Below are 26035 nucleotides of genomic sequence, written 5' to 3'. Positions count from 1 at the left end.
TTCTGCCCACGCTATCAAATGCTTTTTCGTAGTCAATGAAGTTGATGTAGAGTGATGAATTCCATTCAATTGACTGTTGCGATTTGGTCTGTACACGATCTATCCTTACGGAATCCTGCTTGTTGGTCTCGAAGTTGGGCGTCTACGCAGTCCTTCATCCTGTTTAACAATACCCTGTTGAAGACTTTTCCCGGTATTGAGAGAAGAGTTATGCCCCTGTAGTTATCACACTTGCTGAAATCGCCTTTCTTCGGTATTTGGTCAGAAGTCCTTCTTTCCAGTCTTTTCGTACTTGTTCCTCATCCCAAATCTTATTGAAGAGAATGTGGAGTATCCTTGCAGTTGCCGCTATGTCTGCTTTTAGTGCCTCTGCTGGAATGTTGTCCGGTCCTGCTGATTTGCCACTCTTGATTTGTCTGATGATCATGCTTATCTCTTCAATTGTTGGTGGGCCAACATCGATTGGGAGGTCCGTGGGTGCTGCTTCGATGTTGGGTGGGTTCAGTGGGGCTGGTCGATTCAAGAGTTCTTTGAAGTGTTCTACCCACCTGTTTTGTTGCTCTTCAATATTGGTGATTACCTCACCTTCCTTACTTTTCACTGGTCGTTCTGGTTTGCGGAGATTTCCAGAGAGTTTCTTTGTTATGTCATACAGTTGTCTCATGTTTCCTTCTCTTGCAGCCCTTTCCGCCGTCGTTGCTAAATCTTCCACATATTTACGTTTGTCGGTTCTGATGCTCCTCTTCACTTGTTTGTTTACTTCTGTGTATTCAGCTTGTGCCTTGGCTTTTTCTGCTCTTGTTCGACTGGCATTGATTGCTGCCTTCTTGTTCCTCCTTTCTTGAATCTTATCCAGTGTATCAACAGTGATCCATTCCTTGTGATGTTGCTTCTTGTGGCCCAGGACCTCATGACATGTTGAAGTGATTGCCTCTTTGATCCCCTTCCAGTTGCTCTCCACAGTAGTTCCTTCTCCATTGAGTAGATCATGAAAGGCCTGGAACTTGTTGCTGAGGACTATCTTGAATTTATTGAGTTTGTTAGTATCCTGAAGAAAGGCCGTATTGAACTTTTGTGATATTGTCTGCCCCATTGTCCAGTGCTTCTTGAGTTTCAATTTCATCTTGGCGACCAGTAAGTGATGGTCTGATGCTATGTCAGCTCCTCTCTTGGTTCCCACATCTTCTGTAGTCCTTTTGAACTTTTTGTTGATGCAGATATGGTCGATTTGGTTTTGTGTGGTGTGATCCGGTGAAGTCCATGTGGTTTTGTGTATGCGTTTATGTGGGAATATGGTGCCGCCTATGACCAGCTTATTGAAGGCACATAGATTTGCAAATCTCTCACCATTTTCGTTTCTTTCTCCCAGTCCGTGTCATCCCATGATGTCTTCATATCCAGTGTTGTCCGTTCCAACCTTGGCGTTGGAATCTCCCATCAGAATGGTCAGGTCCTTTGTTGGGCACTTCTCTATGATTGACTGAAGCCTATTGTAGAATTGATCTTTAGCGTCTTCATTGTAGTCGTTGGTAGGCGCATAGCATTGGATGATGTTCATTGAAATGCCCTCTTTCTTTGTTTTGAAGGAGGCTTTGATGATCCTTGGTCCATGAGATTCCCATCCTATAAGTGCATTTTGTGCTTGTTTGGACAGCATCAATGCAACTCCTTGTGTATGTGGGGCATTTTCTTCATCATGGCCGGAGTATAACAGGAACTCTCCTGTAGTTAGTCGTTGTTGTCCAACTTGCGTCCAATGTGTTTCACTGATCCCAAGTACCTCTAGGTTGTATCTTTTCATTTCTACAGCAATTTGGAAGGCTCTCCCGGTGTCGCACATTGTACGAACATTCCATGTACCTAAATAAATGGTTGCTCTGGTTGTCAGAAGGGGAATCGGCCTCGTAACTTCCGAAGGAATTCGGCTTTCATCATGAAGCGTCATAGTTCTTCTAAATGAAGACCTTCTGATTCCCAGAGCAGAGTTTAAAAGGTTTGAAAAATTTTTTCTGGTTAGCGATTTTTTAGCGAGTTAGTTTTCTACGGGAGTGGGGACGCTAACCCCATGCCCAACCCTCCTCCTTTATCTGGGCTTGGGACCGGCAGCAGCCCATGAAGGGACTCCAGGCGAAGTTACTATCTCACAACTGACCCGGTTGAACTTCACTGGTCACTGCTTCCCAGATACTAATCAACATATACTCACCAGTGACTGGCTTCAAGATGTATATCCGTGAATTCTAGTAAGAAGCAGTGACCAGTGGAGTTCAGTCAGGTCAGTTGTGAGATAAATTAGTTTATTAATCAACGAATAAGCTAACCAGAAGTAATTTTTTGTGAATAAAACTGTTTGGGTAGAAACAAAGAAATCACATGGTAAACATTACAGATTTTAGGATTTTTCTGTAGTGAACAAGAACACGAGTGTGGACAACAGAATGTATTACCACACAAAATTACAGAGCATTTCACTAAAATCCGAGAACCCTACAGTAAATAGATGATTTGCAAAATATCAATCAGTTGTCTCAAACTTGACTGTTCCGTTTACAAATATCAGTTAATCGTCTCAGATTTGATTGTTCATGCATTTTCATATCGATTGCTCTTCGCTCTCGTTCTTTCCCTCTCGATCTTCCATGGAAATAGTTTCTATGTCTGACCATCGTTATATACTACTTATGTGGATAGAAGTAGCTCACACCTCAATCAAGTCACTGTTACCCCACAAAACATATAATGATTGGCATTTGACATTAATGATAAACAACTTAGATATCCGAAGTTTATCATACATAAAGCGTACAAGAACCATATACTTATAAACATGGTGACACCATAAATTCAATAGCTAGCTGAAAAGAAATATTGATTTAACCATGTGCTTTTTATACATACATAAGTGAGAGGAAGTCATTTATTTTAAACAGAAAGATTTATTCAGTGCCATAAATCCATGGACTTCTTTATTGTGATTATATCAAAATTCAACCAAATACATTTATCTAAGTATTACAGCTTATGAACAACTGACAAGAACATAACTAAATAGAATCAACGTATATGACTTTGATTGAATCGTAGTCGATAGGATTTGATCTACACTAAAAAAAGGACCTAACACATGTGACATTGATCATCACCCAGTGATCAATCATTTGTTAGTAGATGAAAATCTTTATTTGTGTTCATTTTCCAAAGAAAAATAAACCTGAATACATGAATAATATTTATAATCATAGAAGATGAGTGATCAAATTAGAATTGTGTTAATAATTACTTTTATCTTCACTGAGTTATTATTTCACAACAGACCTGGTCACTGTTTCTCAATAGAATTCTTGGAAATACTTCTTGAAGCTAGTCACTAGTGAGCATAGGTTCTGGGTTCGGATCACGCGAGATGGAACCGTGGATTTACACTTCTGGGGAGTCCAGTACTTTCAGGTTTTCCATGGTGGTTTAGCTTCAGTTGACTCATAATCTTAACTACTAAAATTACTATAATATCCATAAAAACCCCATATGATTTTAATTACTTTTATTACAGTAAATTAATATAGTTTTGTGCATGAAACTAATCTACTTCAGTATTTCCAACTAGCAACATTTTACATGGATAATATCTATATTTAATTAGAATAAGTACTGGTGATCATGTTACCAGTTCTATATGTGATATCATATTTGATTTAGTGCATTATAAAGACAGGTTAACTTGTGATTATTAGAACACATAATGAGGTAGGTATGTATTATAATGAACTAGTGAATAATTGAATCAAAGTAATAAAATAAATAATGTTCAATGATCACACATTGATATCAATAATAATAATAATAATAATAAATTTGTATAAAATTACATTTTCCTATTTAAATACTATAACCCATATATATATGCCTAATTAACTCAACAAATAACTGTATTTTCATTTATAATACTACTCCCTTGTATAAGTACGTAACATGTTATTGTGATAATCCGATAAATTATGCGTATGTTTATACACATATAGAGAATATTTTCTAAGTTTAGATTGACATCATGAATAGGTCAACGTTAGATCAACATTGAAAATGTGGAAGAAATGGACTCATGAGCAATGGATATCCATAATCTCAGAAAAGGCAGTCGAATTTAAGACCCCTGGTCTTGTACACTAACGCTTAACCTGTAGACCATTGACCTAGCATCCAACGGTGTCTGTTGTTAGGTAGTTACTCACTGAAAACAACGGAAGATGGTCGTACAATTTCATTGATTGATTGAAATTAGACATTAAAACCGACTCACTGGACTAGAGGCTAAGTGTTCGCGTGTGACACAAAAGGTTCTAAGTTCAAGTCCTTTGTGCAGGATTGTGGATGCTCACCACTCACGAATTCCACACAAGAACGAAACGACCATCCAGTGTTTCCAGGTTTTCAATGATGGATTACCATTGATCCATTCATGATATCAATCAAAAACTTACTCATCTCGACAAACTTATACTGATATTTTCTAAGTACTTGGAAAACTGCTCTATTACAATTTCGAACAATATGAATACTTACACTTTTAAGTATTCTATTATTATTATTATTCTGTCCTATTAACCTTAAGATTGGAAACGAAAGTAAGATAAATAAATAAATAGAGCAACGAGAAAAAAAACAAGTAAAAGCAGATGTTTAGAAAATGGATAAAATCATTGTTTATATTGATGAAAAATTGTAAACAAATAGAATATTATGTAGTGAACTTATGAACTAGTTGTGAAAAAAAAAAGAAAAAAAAGAAGAAAAAGAAGAAGAAGAAGGATGAGTGATGTAATTTAGTGCAATCAAACAAATATTATCAATGATGAATAAATTGAATTTGAGTTTCGAAATGATCAAGTGAATTAAATTGGCTTAATATGAAAAGAGTTTAGCTTAGATTATTCTATTATTTTTTGTTGTTGTGATTGTTGTTGTTGTTTAAAATGTTACATTGAATGAAAGGGAGGGGGAAGAGGAAACATCATAGTAAATTAATAATAAATATATTTTTTTTTGTGTGTATGTGTATGTATGTGTAATCCTAATGAGTAGTAAAAATTGTATCTTTCCTTTATTTTTCTCGTGGTTTCGAGACTAAATATAAGCCACTTCTTCGGAATAAACAAACAGCTGAAATCAAAATTATAATTGAATCTGAATATGCCAGTAATAAGTTATTCTTGATCAAGAAGAATTTGTATGACATGTTACTGTGTAACGATTGGGCACACAAGCGGAGACAATGGAATGTATTTGAGCACAAAATTACAGAATCTTTTAGTAAAATCTGAGAATCATACAATAAATGCATCATTTGCAAAATATCAATCAAATGTCTCAAACTTGACTGTTCCTTCATTTCCACAGCAATCATTCACTGTTCTCGTTTTATTTTCTTTGAAATTTTTAACCTTTTGCTGCTAGACATTCTATTCCTGACTAGTGTTATATACTACTTATATCTGTCGATATAAGTAGCACACACCACAATTGTATTAAACTGTGCATTTGTGATATGAAGTAATGAGGTTGAAATTGGGTGTGTATGCAGATTGTGTGGAAAATAAATAAAGTCAAATGTCGTTGTATGGATAAATAATCCAGGTTGGATGATTAGTCAGTCCTTCTTTCCTATTGAGGCCACAGGAATTAAGCATTATATGAAACGCTTAGGCTACTCACCACTTTTAATATAATTGAAAAAAACCTTTCTGGATAACATTAAGTCACGAAACGTTTGATACAATACAATTTTTCAACTCATTAGGATATAACAAAAGATATATATTTAACAGTATGGGGTTGTGGAGATTGTTAAGCCTTTGATTGACATCATGAATGCATCAATGTTAAACCACCACCGAAAACCTAGAAACACTGGACGACCGTTTCGTCCTAATATGAGACTCTACATCCGTGAGCATCCACGATCCCGCTGAAGGGACTCGAATCAAAGACCTTTGATCTCACACGCAAACACCTAACCTTTAGACCATTGAACCAGTATCCAGCGGTGTTAATGTCTAACTTCAACCAATCCACGAGATTACACAACCATCATCCATTAACTGCGATAGATATCTGTCTCTACCTGACATGAATTAGCTCTACCAGTCACGGCTTCTTACTAGAACTTTCAACCCAATGCTTAATTTATTTGAAACAATCAAGTACAAATTTAGCATCGATGCTTATAAAATCGTTGTAAACTATAATTTTGAATAGAAGTAAACGTTTGAAAATCAATTCGTTATTAACTATTGTTCATTGTAAAACGGTGTCCTAAATACTCATCACAAACACTTATATTTCTATGAACTGTTTTGTTTAGCTAAATTTTAACTTGATATGAGTTATAAATATATCAATATATGTGTAATATTTCAATGAGTAGAAAAAAAATTAGATTTTCTGACGTTTCGTGACTTAGTGTAAGCTACTTCCTCAGAGAACAAATACCCAAATCCATTTATATGAGTTAATTCGTTTTGAGTTTGTTAAACATAGAACAAATGAACATGTTAATGTGACTATTTGTGTTTAATAAAGATGTACTAAACGCAAGAGAAAATAATGTTTTGAATATTTTAATAAATGAAAATATGCTATTTATTCTTCCTAGCAACATAAATGAACGTAAAAGATAACTCACTTGCATTTAGTAAGTAATATAACCTGTGAATCATTGAACAGATGTTACTTTATAATGTCAATTGATTACAAAAATATTAGTTGAATAGATTTTTATAAGTAGAGATGGATAGTGGCTAACAGTGAAATCAATGACGCGTGTTTCGTCTTATTTGGGACTCATCAGTTGGATGTGCCTGCATCTCAGAGTTGATGTTCACTGTGTGACTTGAACCCAGAATAAAATGTACTTCTTTTGTATGCATAGCTCTGGATTCATCTCAAAAATGGCAAGTGCTTTTACTGTTATTGATTTCGAAGAAATCAATGTAGATTTTTACGAATTTTATAAGCTGCATTAATTGAAGTGATTAAGTTAAATTTTAAAAAAAGTTAATTCATTACAATTTTCTTGTATTTTTCTATTTAAAATTCAATAGGCAATGGTTATATTGAAGGTTCAGAATTGGACAATTTTCTACGTGAATTCATCTATAGTGTATTTTCTGAAGAATTAGGAAATGAGGTAAGTGTGAAGTATTTCTTTAATTAATATAGATTCATGATTTATATTAAAGTGTTTAGGATTGGTCTAATTTAACTGATGAAAGTAAATCACACGTTTTCTATATAAATAATTTGTTTCTTTCTGTAGCTAGGCATTAGTTAACAGTCTATATATTGTATTTAGTGTTATGTACACTGCTGAGGAGTCCCACAATAAGACGGAACGGCCGTCAATTGCTTCCAGGTTTTCTATGGTGGTCTAGCTTTAATTGATCCATGATTTCAACTATTGAAATTGTTATCAATTAATTAATTTATTTTATTTTAATACATAAATATTGGTACAAAGAGGCAATGAATACATATGCGTCACACAAGTCATTTGATTTATGTGGACTGTGATGCTGCCCGGCCGCCCAAACCGAAACGGATGTTTTTCTTGAGGAACCACATCCAGAGCCTTTGACTTAAAGGTCTGATCCATAAGGCAGTGGAGAATCGTAGAGAAATGCATTCCCATGGTAGCCGGTGACCAACGATTGATTCGTACGCCAGTTGTTCCTTCAGAATATTGGAGCCCATTTGCGCCACAGGTTAAACCACCGGACATTCGCTTTTCATCCTCTAAATTTCGTAAACAACATTAATACCGTGAGAAGGCAGTGGGTAGGAATTCCCTGGTACTGGCTGTATACGCGTTACCATGTGAGAGCATTTGGAGAGGGGTAGATAACTGTCCTCACCCTCGGTCGTACCAGGGCATTTAGACGTTAACAAAACGAATCTAATTATAAGTCAGTAAGCTATCGATTATCAGAATATGAAGAGTTATTTTTATTTAGTGAATAGATAATATATAGTCAAGGAGAATATAGAACTGTCTTATGGAAAAAAGATGTTACGTTTATTCGGGATCATACATCTCCCTCTGTATATTATACGAAGAAAACTAAATATTAGTCATATATTCTTGGATAGATTGGAAAAGTATTTCTACGTGAATTCAATGTCTGGTTTCAACTAAATTTACAAAGAAAATGTTCCTTGATGTCATTATTTATCATTTAGTTAATACTGAAGAATAATGTTCCAAAATATAGTGAGTATCTCTAGTAAGCTTACTTACTTAAGTAATCAGAGTAATATAATTGGGTTCATAGAAACATTTGAATTGGTTATAACATTTAGAGACTCCCAAACGTAATAATTTATCATTACTCAGTGAACTCACTAATGAATGACTAGAAATCAACAGGTATAACATTGATACGCTAAACGTTCTTCTTTGACTGATAATGTGAACATTAAACTGTAGTAAGTTTATATGTTATCAGACTTTTCATTTCATTATTTATTTAAATCATCTATATTCCTAGGAAATCTAATAAGTATGGATACTTGTTATATAGGTCGTGGATAACTTAGCAAATAAGTGATCAATTATAAAGCGGAACAATGATGTAAAAGATTTTTAATCTTTCTAGAACACTTAGAAAATACATCCACTTTGTTTATAAATTTTAAAAAAATCAAAGATAACTATTTTGTACTATTGTAAAATCTCTCTACCTTAATGGTCTACAACTTTCAGGTACATGATGAGTATATTACCTTCAAATTATTAGAATTGAGTTATTCACATTTCTAAATTCAGTCTATTCGGTTTATTGTATTAATATCATTCATTGACCACCTTAAGTTCGACCTAGTGAAACTCCAATGTTTTCAGCACCTTTTCAAAAATTCATGAGTTCTTTTCGTGAGAAACTGCAATCAATGAAGTTCAGCTATGTTCGGCGTCAAACAAGTACCACTGATAAGAATGGTTGATGATCACAAAGTTAAATCAAGTTCGTCATTTCAACTAGAAAAATATTCATGATCTCGACAAAAATTCTATACTACCAACTTAGAGATAGAAAGATTCATTAGAAAATTAAACTCATAAATAATAAAAAAACAAAGCTAAATTCAAATAACAACATAGTGATCATTTCTGCCTTCTCTTATGTTGAAGACTATGATGTAGTTCTGTAGATAATGGTGTTAATACATTTAAGTTTTCATTTACTACTTAATTCGATCTACTTAATAAGTACATTTTCAACTTGAATGATAACGTTTTATTCAACGATTGTGTGAGACTAATTAGTGAGAAATCAAAAAATAATAATGGTTGAGGGGGGGGGCTTATCGAGTGAAACGGGAATGGTGCAACCAACATCTTACTTCGGAGTTACACTTAGCAATCGGCACCTAAACCGGTTTACCTCTTCGTCGTATCAAGGTACTATTGCTGCTTTGATGATCGTATAACACAAAGGACGTTATCGCAGAAATATACTAGTTTGAGTAGTTACAAACAAAAATGTGACCACTACCGTATGGGCCAGTTCATGGAGTAAGATTAACTGATGCGCGTTGGTTGTGCTAGACCTTGACGGGGATCGATGAACTGTTCGATATTCAATGGCCCAATAGTGAAATGATTCGTCTAGGGCTCAGTGATATTTCACTGATCCTATAGAAGTATATGTTTGAAATAAAATGAATAGAAATCTGTGGTCAATTTATGGGTTAGTGTGACATAAAATGGAATTCTTATCTGTAGTCCATATGATAGCATGAAAGATTGACTAAATCAATGAATATTTATATTAAATTAACTTCGAGAGAGGACCTGAAATTTACATTATGAGACAATTGCAAAGTACTTTTTTAAGTTATCAGTTTCATTGTTTTTTATGACTTTCGTATGGATAGTAATGTTCTTGTTAAGAAATCAGTTTAAAATAAAAAAGCTTAAGTGATGTGATTATATCGAAATAACTAGTGAGACTATAATTTATGGACGACCATTGAACAACGCTAAACTGATCTTGAGAACATCCCCCTACTCACTAGGGCTAAATAGGGGTTAGAAAACAGTGTAAAGAATAAGGATTATGGTTTACCGTTGATGGTTAAGGTTAGGAATTAGATTTATGGTTTTCATCACAAATTGACATCATCTAGAACTCCAAAACGTTATCTAGTCAAATAGATAAATGGATTTCGCGCCGAAATTCAAAACCCGTTCTCCCAAACTGATTGGTTTGTCCATAAATTATAGTCTCACCAAATACATAACATAATTAACCTTTATAATCCATTTTAGTAGTTTAAAGTTATTACTTAATTGTACACAATGATATTCTTATAAAGATAATAAACGTACTTTAATTAAATACAATATGTGGTAGACAGTTAACAACAACATGACTATCTTTACACAATCAAGAGAATCTGTTACAGAATTATAGTTACTGACGAACTTATTAAAGAGTAATTTTAAAGAAGAAAAAGATATCAGTGAAAAGTGAATTGCTCAGTATACCTGTTATGAATTTCATAGCACAGTTCACTAACCAGACTATAATGGGTGAAACTTAAGTACCTCAAACTACTTGATGTGTATGAACTGAGGCACAATGCATTTAAACAGCTCTATGTGTAATACAGTTGTCATTCTAATAATATTGGTAAGAATTACTTCTCTATATGATTTGTAGGTACTATATTCGTTACTGCATGAAATGATAAGTGTGGACTAGTAGAAATATTTAGACATGAACTAAGCATACTTCTTAGATTTTCCTAGTTTATCCTAGTACATGAAGATTATCTGTCGCACTCTTCGAATCTAAATCAATCAAACATCGATTAGAATTACCCTTAAAACTAAACTTTGAGTGGTAGAAGAATCAAGTTTGTCATATGTAATAATAAACTGTCACATCATTTGCTTATCACTTACTGTATTTGATCATTAAAAAAATAAGAAGATACAATATATCATATGAAATCATTAGGAAAAGACAAATAGAAAGGTTTTCTATGATACGTACATATATAGTACCAATGAATGAATAATTGATTACATCATTCAATCACTAATTAATTTCGTTTGAATAAATATGGTCTAGGGAAACTAATTATTAGTAGCCGTATGAACATATTATAGCATCCGAGTAAAGGAAAAAAGAACTGGTAATACTCTGTTGAGATTATTGATAATAAACCAGTTTATAGTAAGACAATAATAGTAAATGTGTCATTGTTGTTAAATATATATACATTTATGATTACATAAATAGTAATCTGTTTTACTTCATTGAATGTTTCCTATTCAATAATTAGAATGAAAGACGTCATTTGTACAATGAAATGACGATAGGTCATAGCTAAACTTATTAACTTTATTATTCAATTTTGAGACTAATTATAAGATTAATTCATTATTGTATTGGTTATTTAATTACTGCCGTTGATGTTTAGAACTTGTATAGATTGCCTTGATATTACCTTAGGTCACATACATTATAAGCAGAAATGGTTGGTGGCTAATACCGTACTGCACGAACCAGTGGATATCTGGACTCAGTAGCTAAGTCAATAACACGATGGTGATTGAAGTGAATGGTACTGGGTTCGAGTCCTGGAGTGAACCTCAACTCAGAAATAAAGGTATATCTAGATGACGAGTCCCGAACAAGACGAAACGCCCACCAAACTGGATTCCATTGTTATCCACTATTCGTCTTTGTTTATTTATTTTCAATAGTCAAGAAGATGAATTGTTATATTCCATAAAAAGATTAGTACTTTAAGTATCCCTTGTCTTATTTTTATTATCACTGAAGTTAACATTTTAGTTGTTAACTAATGAGTAATAAAACCAAAGAAAAGATTTTAGTTGTGTACAGGTAGTTTTCAACAAAGACTAACAGCATTCAGTGAATAATTAAATTAAATTAAAAACTTGAATTAAATTCAGTTGGTATTGTATACTTGAATCTTTCCATCAATGTTTAGAACTGCAATTGATCAGTCTCTTATTGGTATATGTGTATACTGTGCCTATTGCCTTAATTCACAAGCATCATATGGAGAGATGGATGATGGCTAGGAGTGAAATCCAGGATGCATTTTTCGTCCTATTACATGGATATATCCGTTGCACAAGGTTTTGAATCATTCACATACTTCAACTTCAGTCAGTTTAAAATATAACATAATGGCTAACCGTTAATACCAATAAGAAAATGACTCACAGTTGACTTAAGTGGACATTTGTGTCTTATCCTAGTCAATCTACTTTTATTCTTTTGACACTAACCGAGTCAACCAAGTAAAAGTTATAAATTCTTCAAGATTCCAGTGATATCATCCTAACAAATTATTATTATTATTATTATTAAAGACTATTCAATATTATATTTTTGGTATAATATAGAATTCTCAGCACAGAGTATTCCAATACATTTCCTTTTATTATTTCTTGATCTACCAGTTAAATGTTAGCAGTTCACGAATCGACTTATGAATTAATGTTCATTCTTTTCAATGCATATTGTCAACCGTCACAATGTCTCTGATTGTGCTGTTTCCTAACTTGTACAGTGAAAGGTTGTGAACATTTCAGCTGAATAGGTTGTGCAATTAATTAATATAATGATCTGATGAAGCATACAAAAGACAGATAACTTGATGATATATCTAGATGGTAGGAACAGGTATCCCGGATATTCGAGGAGACCGTCACAAAGCTATCTTATTTCAGAATGGATGATATGTAAATAGTACCAGTTCAAATGATTAAAAGATGTTTATCAAAATTGTTTATTATTTAATGAAAACTGTTTAATTACTTAACTGTCCATTATCCACTATGACGTATAAAGATAAATTTCGTGGGATTTATCTACAACTTATAAAGAAATAAAAATTGAAACTGTTCGTTTTATACCATTGAAATAAGCTTCAATGTATCATTTATTTCTGATGATAGTTTTGTTAAATATGGCTATTATATCTATAAATCAACAAGATTATGCAGAAATTTCAAGGTTAAATTGTATTTTTACTAATTGAATTCATCAATCCACTTAAACTAGACCACCACTGCAAACCTAAAGCCACTAAACGACCATTTTGTCCTAGTATGAGACTCTTCAGTAGTACATACCCACGATCCCGTATGTGGGCGCTGAATCCAGGACTTTTGGTTTGCTTATCAACTATTAACCTTTAGACAACTTAATTGTCATCCATCAGTGTTAATATCTAACTTCAATCGATCCATAATTGACTCGTGAATTCAACTATTACGATACTACTACTACTACTACTACTACTACTACTACTACTACTACTACTATTACTACTACAATACTGCCCCATAAATCCCCATTCTCATAAAATGTATTTATTTAGTTAACTTATCACATGCTATCCATAAAAAAGTGTTTAACTTCAAAAATGAAAATTTATCTTTGTTTGTTAGTTAGTTTTTTTTTCTGATAAATTTAAAACTACCAAAACAACCCCTCCAAACAATAAGTCAAATGAAACATTATGAAATAATCAAAAAAATGTTTTTTTGTTTTTCTTTTCTCTATCCCAGGGACAATAAGAACTTAATTGAGTATAAAATTTAAATTTTGTGTTTTTTTTGTTTTTTGTTTTTTTCACTTATCAAAAACCATTATAATTTATTATTATTCTCATACTCATGAGAAACAATATTCATATGAACATGTGTGATAAAAGAAACACAATTCAGTTATAGGGAATATAAAACTTTAAACAAAGAAAAAAAAGAAAAGAAAAGAAGAAAAAAATTCATCCATTTTTATGTATCTACTATCTATAGAATATTGTATGTGTTATATATACCTTTTATCTATTTAAATAGTGTTATAATAAAATAAGCATATAATAAATAAATAGTGTAATTTTAACGGGTATTTTTTATTATTAAAAGGGAGTTTTGTGAAGATTTTAGGAGTTTTAATAGTTGAATTCATGAATCAGTTGAAACTAGATTACCATGGAGAATCTGGAAAGATTGGATGGCCATTTCATTCTAGTGTGGGACTCATCAGTAGTGAACAACTATGATTTCGCCTCACAAAATCCAAACCTATGAAGTTAGAAATTAACACTGTTGGATACCGGTCGGCTTAGTGGTTTAGAGGTTAAGCATTCACGCGTGAGACTAATAACTTCTAGGTTCGAATATCACGGAATGGGATTGTGGATGCGCATTGCTGAGCAGTCCAGGTTATATATATATATCTTAAATATTGTTTATTTAACACTTAACTAGGTATCTTTCGGTTAGTAATAGTCAGATTCCACGTTATATTCATCAACATGTTTGCATTGATCATATGAATATATAAAATAATGTCGTATAATATGTGTATATAGTTATATTGTGAATCTAGTATTTGGTGAGACTATAATTTATGGACGATTTTTGAGCAACACTAAAGTGACATTGAGAATATTCACATACTAACTAGAATTAAATGAGGGTTATAAGGCAGTGTGAAGAATAAGGATTATGATTTATAGTTAAAGTTAGGAATTAGATTTATGGTTTTCATCACGAACTGACATCAGCTAGAATACCAAAACTCTATTTAGACAAATGGGTGAATGAATTTCACGATGACATCCGAGTCCTGATATCCTAAATCCGATTGGTTCGTCCATAAGTTGTAATCTTGCCTAATATTCTAATACCAACCGTGTACTGGTTAGCCGAAGAACTTAATATGAAATTTAATAAGAATTAATATTTCATTCTGGTCGATAACTGTATAAGCGATATTCAACAGACACAGACAGAATGACTAAATATGATCTTACTGGTAATGAAATCGAAAGATCATATTTCTTCTCCATTCAGATGCCGATAATGGGAACGGCTGCTGAAACTATCATTCATGACACTGTTTTCCACTGTTTCCTCAACAGGCAACGTTTCGCAATATTGAGTACATACCATATATATAGTAATCAGAATGGGGGTTTGTGAAGATTATAGTAATTTAACAGTTGAATTCATGAGTCGTTTTAAGCTAGACCATCATTAGAAACCTGAAAGCACTGGACGACCGTTTCGTCCTAGTATGGGATTTTTCAGCAGTGCGTATCCACAATCCGCATGCGGGATGTAAGTTAGATATTAATACAGTGGGAGCCGGCTCAGTAGTCTACAGGCTAAGCGATCGTGAGCGATGCCGAAGGTCCTGGATTAGAATCCCGTGTGCAGGGTCGTGGATTCACACTGTTCACAAATCCCATACGAAGACGAAACAGCCGTCGTGTGCTTCCGGGTTTCCAACGGTGGTCTAGCGTAGATCGACTCATGAATTCAACTGTTAAAGCACATATATCCATAATGTTATTTAGTACGTGGGACAATGAGATTTTACTGAATTTTACGTAAATGTTCTTTCATATTAAAATATAATCAAAATTATGGTGATAGTACAAAAACTCTGAATATCGGGATCGAGCCCAGAAGTCTCTTCTCCAAAATCTAGTTTAAAACCTTATGACAATTTACTTGGTAATCAACGGTCTACACACTCGTATTTTCATTCAATTTGCAACATTGTGTGATCAGCTCAGTGGGGGACAAAGTCCTCATACGAGACACTATTGAATTTAACTGGTCACAGTTTTTCACTGGAGGTTGAGGAATTACCTCTTGAAATTAGTCACCACTGTATACATGATTAATGATGAAATAAAACATTTCAAACAATTACTGTATGTTATAGTTTACATTTACCAAGAGGTCACATTTTAGGACGAAATAGCTGTCTAGAATAATTCTTCGTTTTTCAAAGATCTAACTTCGATTCATTCATGATGCTGACTACAAAGTTCATCAATCTCCACAAACTATTTACCCCCTGATTGGTTGAAAGTATTCAGTAGGTAGTTTCAGATTTAAGTTATGTAATAATAAAGGATAACAATTTTAAATCAAATACTGCATGCATAATTAGAACACTTCATTATTTATTAATAAACTTTGTGAAGTTACTACTTAGCTTATCTTTGAAAAATGCTACTAGTTTTATTGACTTACATATTACTATAAAATAAAGTGTGGTTAACATTAGATAACATAAAATTGTCAGCTTGAAAATTTGCCTGTTTCCTTTCTTAACTACTCTTCAAACAAGATATAAGAAACACTCCGTTTAACAATCTAATGATAGAGTTATGCAGATTGTTGAGTTTAGATTGATATTATGAATGGATCAATGCTAGATCATCACTGAAAACCTGAAAGCATTGAAAAAGCCATTTCGTTCTGTACTAGGAAGAAATGACCGTCCAATGCTTCTAGGTTTTCAATGGTGGTCTAACATTGATCCACTCACAATATCAATCCAATCTAATGATAATAATAATAATAATAATAATCGTAATTTACTTTGTTCCCCTTTATTTTCAACTTCGCAATTTATTCAATTTGTTCAACTTGATTAAATGTGAAGTGTTTTTATCTTTGTCACTTTTTTCTTTCAATTATCTCTATCTTTCTCCTAGACAATACCTAGCGATGAGTTGGAATTGATGAAAAAAGAATTTATGGAGGCATTCGATGAAAATTCTGACAATCGCATTGAGCTTACTGAAGTACGTTTAGGTAGTAATCATAATAGTTGTAGTAGTAGTAGTGGTGGTGGTGGTGGACATTGTATTCTGTCAGAAATTATCTCAGATTATATTCTTCTTCTCACAGTTAGTTTTAATCCATTAAACATTTGTTTTTCATCTGTCCACTTAAATATGTTTTTATGAGAATAAAAATAGGAAGATGATACAATTATGACAGTCAATTGATTATAACGTTCTAGGTAAATAGACTATGAATTATTCATAAGCGAATCTATTAAATGTATATATGGATGCACCCATTCGAATGTGTGTACATTTTCGAGCAGAACATATATATATATATATATATATATATATATATATATATATATATGACAAATTCTCAAAAGAAAGATCATTTACTATCATTATTATTTTAGATAAGCTCAGTACACAGAGAAAAGTATTTTAGACGATTGACTTAACATTTGGAAGCCGTGTTTAGGTGATATGACAAAGCGATGAATATCAGGGGCAAATATAGAAAACAAGGTGGGAAAAATCAGCGTAGACATGATAATTTTTTAAGTTATTGTAATATTTATTACTGGTCATATTGTTATTAGTATTGGTATTGTTATGATAATGAATTTCGAAAAAGAGAAAAAATGAGCGACATGGAGAAATCAGAAGATTAGAATTTGTGAGAACACAAAGAGTGGATGCACCTGAGCCATTGCAAATGATTTTGAGCCAGGTCATCCAACGTTTCTGACCATCGGTTGCTATCGTGTCGTGGATCCCAACCAGTTAGTCTACACCTACCGACGTGACTCAGTTCACTTGTCAATGACTTCATGGATTTGTGCCATGTCTTGGTCTGACCGCCCCTAAATTTCTTTCAACCTACTCCTACACCATGAAACATCGCACGACGTGGCAGTTGGTGGTTGAGAATACGTAACACGTGTTCCAGCCATCTCAACTGATGAAATTTCACTACTTCATCAATTGATTTGCCATCCTCACCTAGTACCCGTTTCCTAACAACTGCATTAGTTACTCAGTGGTCCCAGGATATACGAGCAATGTTTTGAAGACACTAATGATCAAATACTCGTAACTTACGAATATCCTCTACTCTTACTGGCCATGTTTCACTGCCATATGGTAGGACGGTACGAACTGCTGCGCAGTAAACACGTACTTTGGTTGATAGACGGATATCTCGCCTACGCCAAAAATGACGCAAGTTAGCAAAAGCCAGTCGAGCGTTCTGAATCCGTGCTGAGGTTTCGTCACAAACCAGACCACAAGGGCTGGTGAGAATTCCAAGATAAGTGAAGAGGTCGACACGCTCAATTACTTCACTCCCTATTATTAGTTCAGGGGTCGATGCGACCCAATCCTGAAGCAACATTTTGCATCTCGAAAATGGGGAGAATCTCATCCCAAACGTGCTCGCATTGTTGCTTATAGTAGCCAGAAGACTCTGGATTTTGTCAGCATCTTCACCAAATAGATCTATGTCATCAGCATATTCTAAGTCAGCGAGTGAATCTTCCGGTAGAAGTTCAACCCCTGGAAATTTAACTGAGGTAAGTGTCATCTCTAAAAGCACGTCAACGACAAAATAAAACAAGAATAGAGAGGGTGCACAGCCCTTATCTAAAATGATGAATCCAAGTGAGGCCTCTAATAAATTATTCAAATGATCCTTTGCGTTATCAGCTGTAAATCCAAACACAAGGATTGTAACTTAACGTCAGCAAGACATGTGACACTTTACACATGTAGACTCTAACCCAGTATATGGTCGTAATCAATAACACCTCATTCCTTTCTCATTATGGATAGAGTTCGATCAGAAGATTAATTAGTAAACTACATGTTTCCATGATGACTGGTTGAATACAATCAGATTATTTTAATCAACAGTGTTTAGTGTCTATCTCATCATTGATCAGTCTATGTTTACTAAGATAATATCACTCGATAGTATACAATGACGACTGAACTACATTATGAATAAATGCGTTCATTTTGTTGCATACTAGTCACTTATTCCCATATTCACAATTAGAATTTATATATACATTAAGATGGAACAGTTTTTTTCTAATGTTTAGTGATTCGCTATGTGAAATCAGTTGGGGATGAAATATTCAGTATAGAGTTTTGTGAAAATTGCATAATTTGTCATTGTTTACATCATTAACCTATGTTAACTAGACCATCGTTCGAAATCAGATACAACTCTATCTCCATTTCGTTGTCGTATAGGATTTCTGGTCATTGCAAATGCACGACTGATTCATGGAGGATGGAACCCGTAAAGTTTAGTCCTGTGTGTAAACGCTTAGCCTATAAACCACTGAGCCTTGATTTAATAGTGCATAAATCTTAATGCAATCAAATCACGATATAACGCAACCATCTCTCATTGCCTGTGGTAGATAACTAACTGTCTTACAACTAACATGATTGAACCATGGAATAATTCAATAAACTTAAGTAACTAATTACAATCACCTCATTTTCCAACAAAACCGAAAATAATATCAATCTAATTTCAACAATAAATAAACAAAGTTGTTATGCCCCGATAAGCATAATGAATGGTAACTTTTACGATTCATAACACAGAGGCTGAGATTTGTGTTCTGGACTTAAATGGCTTGGCTATGCAGAAAGCAGGACCAATAAGAACTCTAGATTGCTCGCACGGGTTTTACACGTCAGGTCCGATCGATAATTCACTGTTCTCTAATTGGCGGTATCGTTACGTTATACAATAAACAGGGCACACAGGCCATAAATTATAACAAAAGTCATTAATGATTGTTTATGGAATATTGTTCCTTCTGTAGTATTTACTGATAGTAACAATTAAATGAATAAACAGCTAATTATGACTGAACACTTTCTTATAATAATTTGTTACCATTTCTTTTTCTATCCTCTATAATGTAGATGGCTAAAATTTTACCAACTGAAGAAAATTTTATTCTGTTGTTTCATCGGGATAATCCATTGGATTCAAGTGTTGAATTTATGAGAGTAAGTGCTACATAATCGATAAATTTCCTACATTCTTCCTATTTATCATGATTACAAAAACAAGTGTCAATTAAATATCATAAGATGAATGGTTCGTTTTATTTATAGTTTTAAGTAACCATGAACTGTTGCTGTGTAATTAATAAAAGCTAAATGAAGAGACCTGTGTATGATAGTGATGATGTTTTGTGATTAAAAATTATTTCATTGGATTGACAAAATACTACTTACACTTTATCTTTTAGTAATAGAGGTAACATTGTTAAATAGAATATGAGATATTAAATGGTTGAAGGCAGTGGACAGAAAAACCTAGTTTTAGGTTTCGTGTTAGTTGAGATAGATTTGACAAGCATACCTATTATATGAAGAAACTAATTTTCCCTCGTGAATTCAAACCCTCATCAACCGGTAAATGAACATCTATATTTTTAGAAAAAATTAGTTGTTCCATCAGTAAACATTAAATTCTGGCTTTTACAGTGATGTTAAATATGTAAGTGTCACTATTAGTTATGGACAAACCACTATGTTTTACAAAATGGTCACGCACTTCACTTATGGAAACATCAACACAAACTATTAATGAAATGGTACGATGTAAACAACTAAAGAAATGAATTCAAATGGGAAAATACAAAACTACAGATCGATGAAATTTCTGTCATATCAGTTTCATCAAACATAAATAACCGATATTATATAATACTTGAGTAAATTTTGAAACAAATTACTGTCTAACCATTAAATTCACTCTTTTTCATGTTTGGTAGTGGAAAAAAAACGAAATATTTTTCATTCAACACATGATCGAAATCATTTATTTCATTTTCAGCAATTTGAAAAGTATCAACTTTAATTTGAGATCATGAGGCTGAAGGTCTTGGGTTCAAGTCCCGCATGAAGGATTGTGGGTGTGCACTACTGAGAAGTCTCATACTGAGACGAAACAGTCGCCTAGTGTTTTCAGGTTTTGAATTGTGGTCTGAGATTGATCGGTCCGTAATCTCAACTGAATTATGAAAAGTACCAAATTTTATTTAATTCTATCTAAAGGTTTTTTTAAAAAAAACAACTTACTTGAGCTACATTTCAGACTATTATCTTTATGATATTTTTACGAACTAAAAATACATGACTACAAAGTAGCACAGAACAATAATTGCTTATAAGCTGAAATGATGATGGCTAATAGTGGAATCCAGTGTGATGCGCGTTTCATCCTATTTGAGACCCGCCAGTTAGATGCACCTGCATCTCAGAATTGACGACCACTCTGGAATTTGAACCCACAGAATAATTTGATATCCGACTTGTTTTACTTAATAAATAAATACATTATGTATATTATTTGAGCGGCTACATCAGATGCTTAAAAAATTCAAGGCATAAATTAATTAATAATAATATTAATAGTCACAATAGGATGTGGGTTGTCTGGTGGAAAAAGGTTAGGAAAATCACAAAGAACAGAATGAGAACAGAGTGTGATTAATATGGAAATGAATAACTAACAAAGTCTAAGAGAATTGATAGATATTTTGCAAATGAAATATTTACTCTATGGTTCTCAAATTTTACCATGATATTCTGTAATGTTATTATTAAAGTACATTTGGTTGTTACCGACTTTGTTTTCATTCATCACAACAGTTATAATATAAGTTAATTGACATTTCCTATTCATACATTTATTTCTTTAGAATGACAACAAATGAAATGATACAAGTAGAGACTTTTAATGGAATAAATGAGGAGAAGTATTATCTGATATATGTATATGTGTATATACATATTGACATTATTGTAACTAAATTCAACTTAACAATACACTAGATTAATCAAAATGAAACAGTCATAGGTGTTATTTTGATATTACTTATTCTAATGCAAAACCAAAACAAAAAATCTTGCCTAGTTGACAAGGTAGAATTATTGTTCAATCCCCTTTAGATATTTGTCTATATTTATGGATTACACTGGAGGTTGTTTTTTCAATATTCCTGTTAAATTCTATTGACATTAAGTGAAAATTTTATAGTTTAGATGTTTAGTCATTGAAAAAAACGCTGTGGGAAATGACAATTAAGAACAGGGGTAATATCCTATGATTACAAGAAACAAAACTAGTATGAATGAAAACTACCTGTTTGTTATAATTGATATTTCATTTATTATGTACATAATAATAATAATAATAGTTATAATCATATGCTCATTAGTGACTAATTTCAAGATGGATTTCGTGGAGTTCTAATGAGCAACAGTGACCAGTGGAGTCAAATCCGCGTAGGGTATGAGACAGTTATTCACCGAAGACAATCAATGAAGGAATGAGCAGGATCATGGATCGATTGAGGTTAGACATTAACACTGATGGATATCGTCTCAATATTCTAGAGGTTCAGCGTCTATGAGCGAAACTGATGGTTGTGGATTAGAGTCCCACGTTTTGAATCGTGGATGTGCAATGCTGGTGAGTCTCATACTAGGACGAAACGGTCGTCCGTTGCTTCCAGGTTTTCAATGGTTGTCTAGCTTACATGAACCCACAAATAAAACTAATAAAATTACTACAATCTCCACAAATCCATATTCTGATAATAAATAAACATATTAATTAGTATCTACTTTGCAACTTCTATCAATTATACTTCCATATAGTTATAATATAACACTGTCTTCTAATAAATAACACTTAGGGAAATTGTATACTGTCATGAGTTTATCCTATCAAACTTATTATGTAAAGACTCACCAACTTGAATTATATTTAAATTGAAAATCTCTGAAGTTATTGTTTATTACATAATGATATCAATTTGGATACTATTTAAAACCGGAGAGATAGACAGATAAAAGAGAAAAATAATGCTTATAATTTCACTTAAGACTGTTATTTATTTATTTGTTTATCTATATCAGGAGGGTTTTTTGTGGATATTATAGTAATTACAATCATTGAGATCAAGAGTCAATTCAAGCTGGATCATCACGGAAAAGCTGGAAGCAATGAAATTCAACCGCGTCTGTTGTGAGATAGTAACTCACTGAAGACAATAGCGGGTGATAAAGCAATTGATCCCTTTGATAAATTTCGATAATGTAATAAGAAGTCTTCTTATTACATTGAACATATAAACAAACAAACAAATAAACAAAATTAAATTATTCTTAATTCCTTAACCTTGTATAAATTAATCAAATGAATAATGATTATTATTTGTGAATATGAAACTAGGACAAAATGGTTATTCAATGTTTCTAGGTTTTAGTTTTTCATTTCATTTCAAGTATATCAATATTCTTTCTTTTTATTGTTATTAATTCAATTGATTTTTTCACAATAATGAAATAGTAAAATCAGAAATATAAACAAAGATAGATAATGGTTAGCAGTGAAAATCTAGTTTGATGAGCGTTTTGTTCTATTTGAAACTCATCAACTGGATAAACTTACATCTCGGAGTTGATGTTCACTGTAGAACTGTAAGACTCAGTAGCTGAGTAGATAACGTGATGGTATTTTAAGAGAATAGTACTGGATTCGAGTTTCTGAGTGAACATCAATTTTAAGATGAACGTACATCCAACTAGTGAGTCTCGAATAGGACGAAACTAGCGTCCTGGATTACACTGTTAGCCACTATCGATCTTTGCTTAAAATGCTTGTGACTTAAGGTAATATCGAGACAATACGCACAGTATGCACATATATCAATAAGAGATTGAATAATTGCAGTCCTAAACAACAATAGGTAGATACAACCAAGCATTACTCAGTGAATTATTACGTATTGTTTATGTTATAACTTGTGCTCAGTGTCCTATTAATGTATAACGTGATGATACCGCCAATTAGAGAACAGTGAATTATCGATCGGGTCAATGACATATAATATCCCTACGAGCAGTCTAGGGTCCTTATAGTTTCTGCTTCCAGCCTAGTCCTGCCTGTTACGTCCAGAATACAAATCTCAGCCTATGAGATGCGAATCATTTGTTTCAAACATACTCGGTTTATATACCAACCAGACAAACCACATCGTACTGTAAAATAGGAAACAACATTTGTACAATATTTAGCCAAATGTGTCTGTGAATTTGGAAGACTGTAATTAATATACTGGGAATAACTTAATAATGTTAAATCGTATAATAACACTTCATAGGTCACAATAAAGCTCATAATAAGATAGACACTAATATAGATAGTTTAGTTACTTAACAATTATACAATAAATATATACGTACAGTATTGATCCATAAATGGATTCCAACAGTTACCATTCATTATTCTCATCGGGATATAACAGTTTACGTCATTAATCTATGTTAACTAGACCACCGTTTAAAACACGATATAATTATACCTTTATTTCGTTGTAGTATTGAATTCCTGGTTATTTCAGATGCACAACTCTTGCATGAAGGATGAAACCCATAAAGTTTAATCCCGTGTATGAACACCTAACCTGTATATCACCAAGCCTTGTTCAAATGATGCACATGTTTAAATGCAAGCGCAACCATCTCTTGTTCATAGGATCACTTTATGTAAAAAATGCTAACGGTATAGTTGACTACATGTGATAATCTGTCTATAAAAGAAAATCATTAATCAATAATCCTATTTTATGCAAACCCTATATTTACAGAATAGGTTTTGTGGAGATTTTAGAAACTTCACAGGTCGAAATCATGAGTCAATTGAAGTTAGACATTAACACCGTTGGATGCCGGCTCAGTGGTTTAATGGTTAAGTGCTCTTGCGCGAAACCATTAGGCCCTGGGTTCGAATCCCGCGGGGCTCGGGGTCGTGGATGCGCACTGCTGAGGAGTCCCGTACTGGGACGAAACGGCCGTCCAGTGCTTCCAGGTTTTCCATGGTGGTCTAGCTTCAAATGACTCATAATTTCAACCTGTGAAATCCTATATTTATTTCTCTATAAATCATATCATAAAAGATCACAGTTTAATCTAATCACTGTTTAGATATTAAAAACGATTCTGTTTTTTTCCAATAATAATAAATAGTTAGCAACTTATCACATAACTAAAATGATCAAAACTACAATCTCCCCCCCCCCAATTTTTTTTCGGGGGTGGGGGAGGAAAACCCGAAAATTTCCCCCAAAATTGAGAGATTGGGATTATGATAAAAATCTATACATCATTTTAAATTTACATATTCATAGTCATATTATTTATCCATATAGTTACAATAATGTTATTCTCTTCTCTTTTGTTTTTCTTGAATTCACTAAATCAACTGTGAGCAGTTTTGTTATCTCTTAACAATCTTTAAATATAAAAAAGAGATCAAATTAAAAAATCGGTTCACATAGTTTTCTTTTTTAAGATAAAATAGTTTAATAGGGTTTGTAGGAAAAAAACTTGACCAATAATATATCCTATATGGGAAACTGAAGGCAGTTTACTATGTGGTACATTAGAAATCATGAAATAGAGTGTTTCCAGACTAAAGAAGATTAGCAAAGATTTAAATAGTTTGATGGGGACTTATTCAACATTCTAATTGTTTGTTGTGCGGTTCAAAGTGTATAGAATTGATTGGTCTATTTTAAATTACTGATAATCATTATTGACAACTGTTATGCAGGATTTCCACTGATCACCATTAACTACCTGTCTTTAAATAACTTGTCTAACGACGTCGATTTATTCACGCTAATGATCACAGCACACGTTTATCACTTTGATAGGCAATAAAAGCTGGATAACATAATACTGGTTATTTGCACCGAAGGGATTAAAATGTCTCCGTTTTTAAGAATTGATGATAAATGAGATCATAGATCACGACAAAATACATGGATAATTATCAGAATGGGTTTTGTGGAGATTTTTAGAAATTTCACTTGTTGGAATCATTAGTCAGTTGAAGCTAGACCACCATGGAAAACCTGGAAGCATTAACACCGTTGGATGCCGGCTCAGTGTTCTAGTTGGATAAGCGCCTGGCGCGAGACCGGTAGCTCCTCGGTTCGAATCCAGAGGGGAGCGGTATCGTGGATGTGCACTGCTGAGGAGTCCCATACTAGGAAGAAATGGCCTTTCAGTGCTTCCAGGCTTTCCATGGTGGTCTAGCTTCAAATGACTCATGATTTCAACAAGTGACATGGATAATTATTTTATTTTTTGATTTTGTACAACTCTCATGTAAACCAAATTTTGTCATGAGATCAGTCAGAGTATTGATTAAGTGTAAAGAATGCTAATTCTATGTCTTATACCTAACTTGAGACATCTCATTGACAAAATTCAATACAACAATACAGGATCAAATTAATGTAAGGAGTGAAACAATGAGATAGAGTTGGATTGGATATCTCTCACA

The 26035-nt window shown here is 33.1% G+C and overlaps 1 protein-coding gene across 1 annotated transcript in view; it reads left to right on the top strand.

The window, feature by feature from the left end:
* Positions 1-26035, top strand: part of CBP53E_1 (Calbindin-32) — a gene marked incomplete at its 3' end in the record, with an annotated part of 57127 nt that overhangs the window by 10218 nt on the left and 20874 nt on the right. Inside the window, exons 2-4 of the mRNA XM_012941097.3 lie at positions 7098-7183; positions 16564-16653; positions 19588-19674. Coding sequence (XP_012796551.2) covers positions 7098-7183; positions 16564-16653; positions 19588-19674 — 263 coding nt within the window. The remainder of the gene's footprint in view (positions 1-7097; positions 7184-16563; positions 16654-19587; positions 19675-26035) is intronic.

The sequence above is a fragment of the Schistosoma haematobium genome, chromosome ZW, assembly GCF_000699445.3.
Source record: "Schistosoma haematobium chromosome ZW, whole genome shotgun sequence".
In the NCBI taxonomy this organism is placed as follows: Eukaryota; Metazoa; Platyhelminthes; class Trematoda; order Strigeidida; family Schistosomatidae; genus Schistosoma; species Schistosoma haematobium.
The sequence above is the reverse complement of the archived record's forward strand: the minus strand, read 5'-3'. Positions and strand labels throughout refer to the sequence as shown.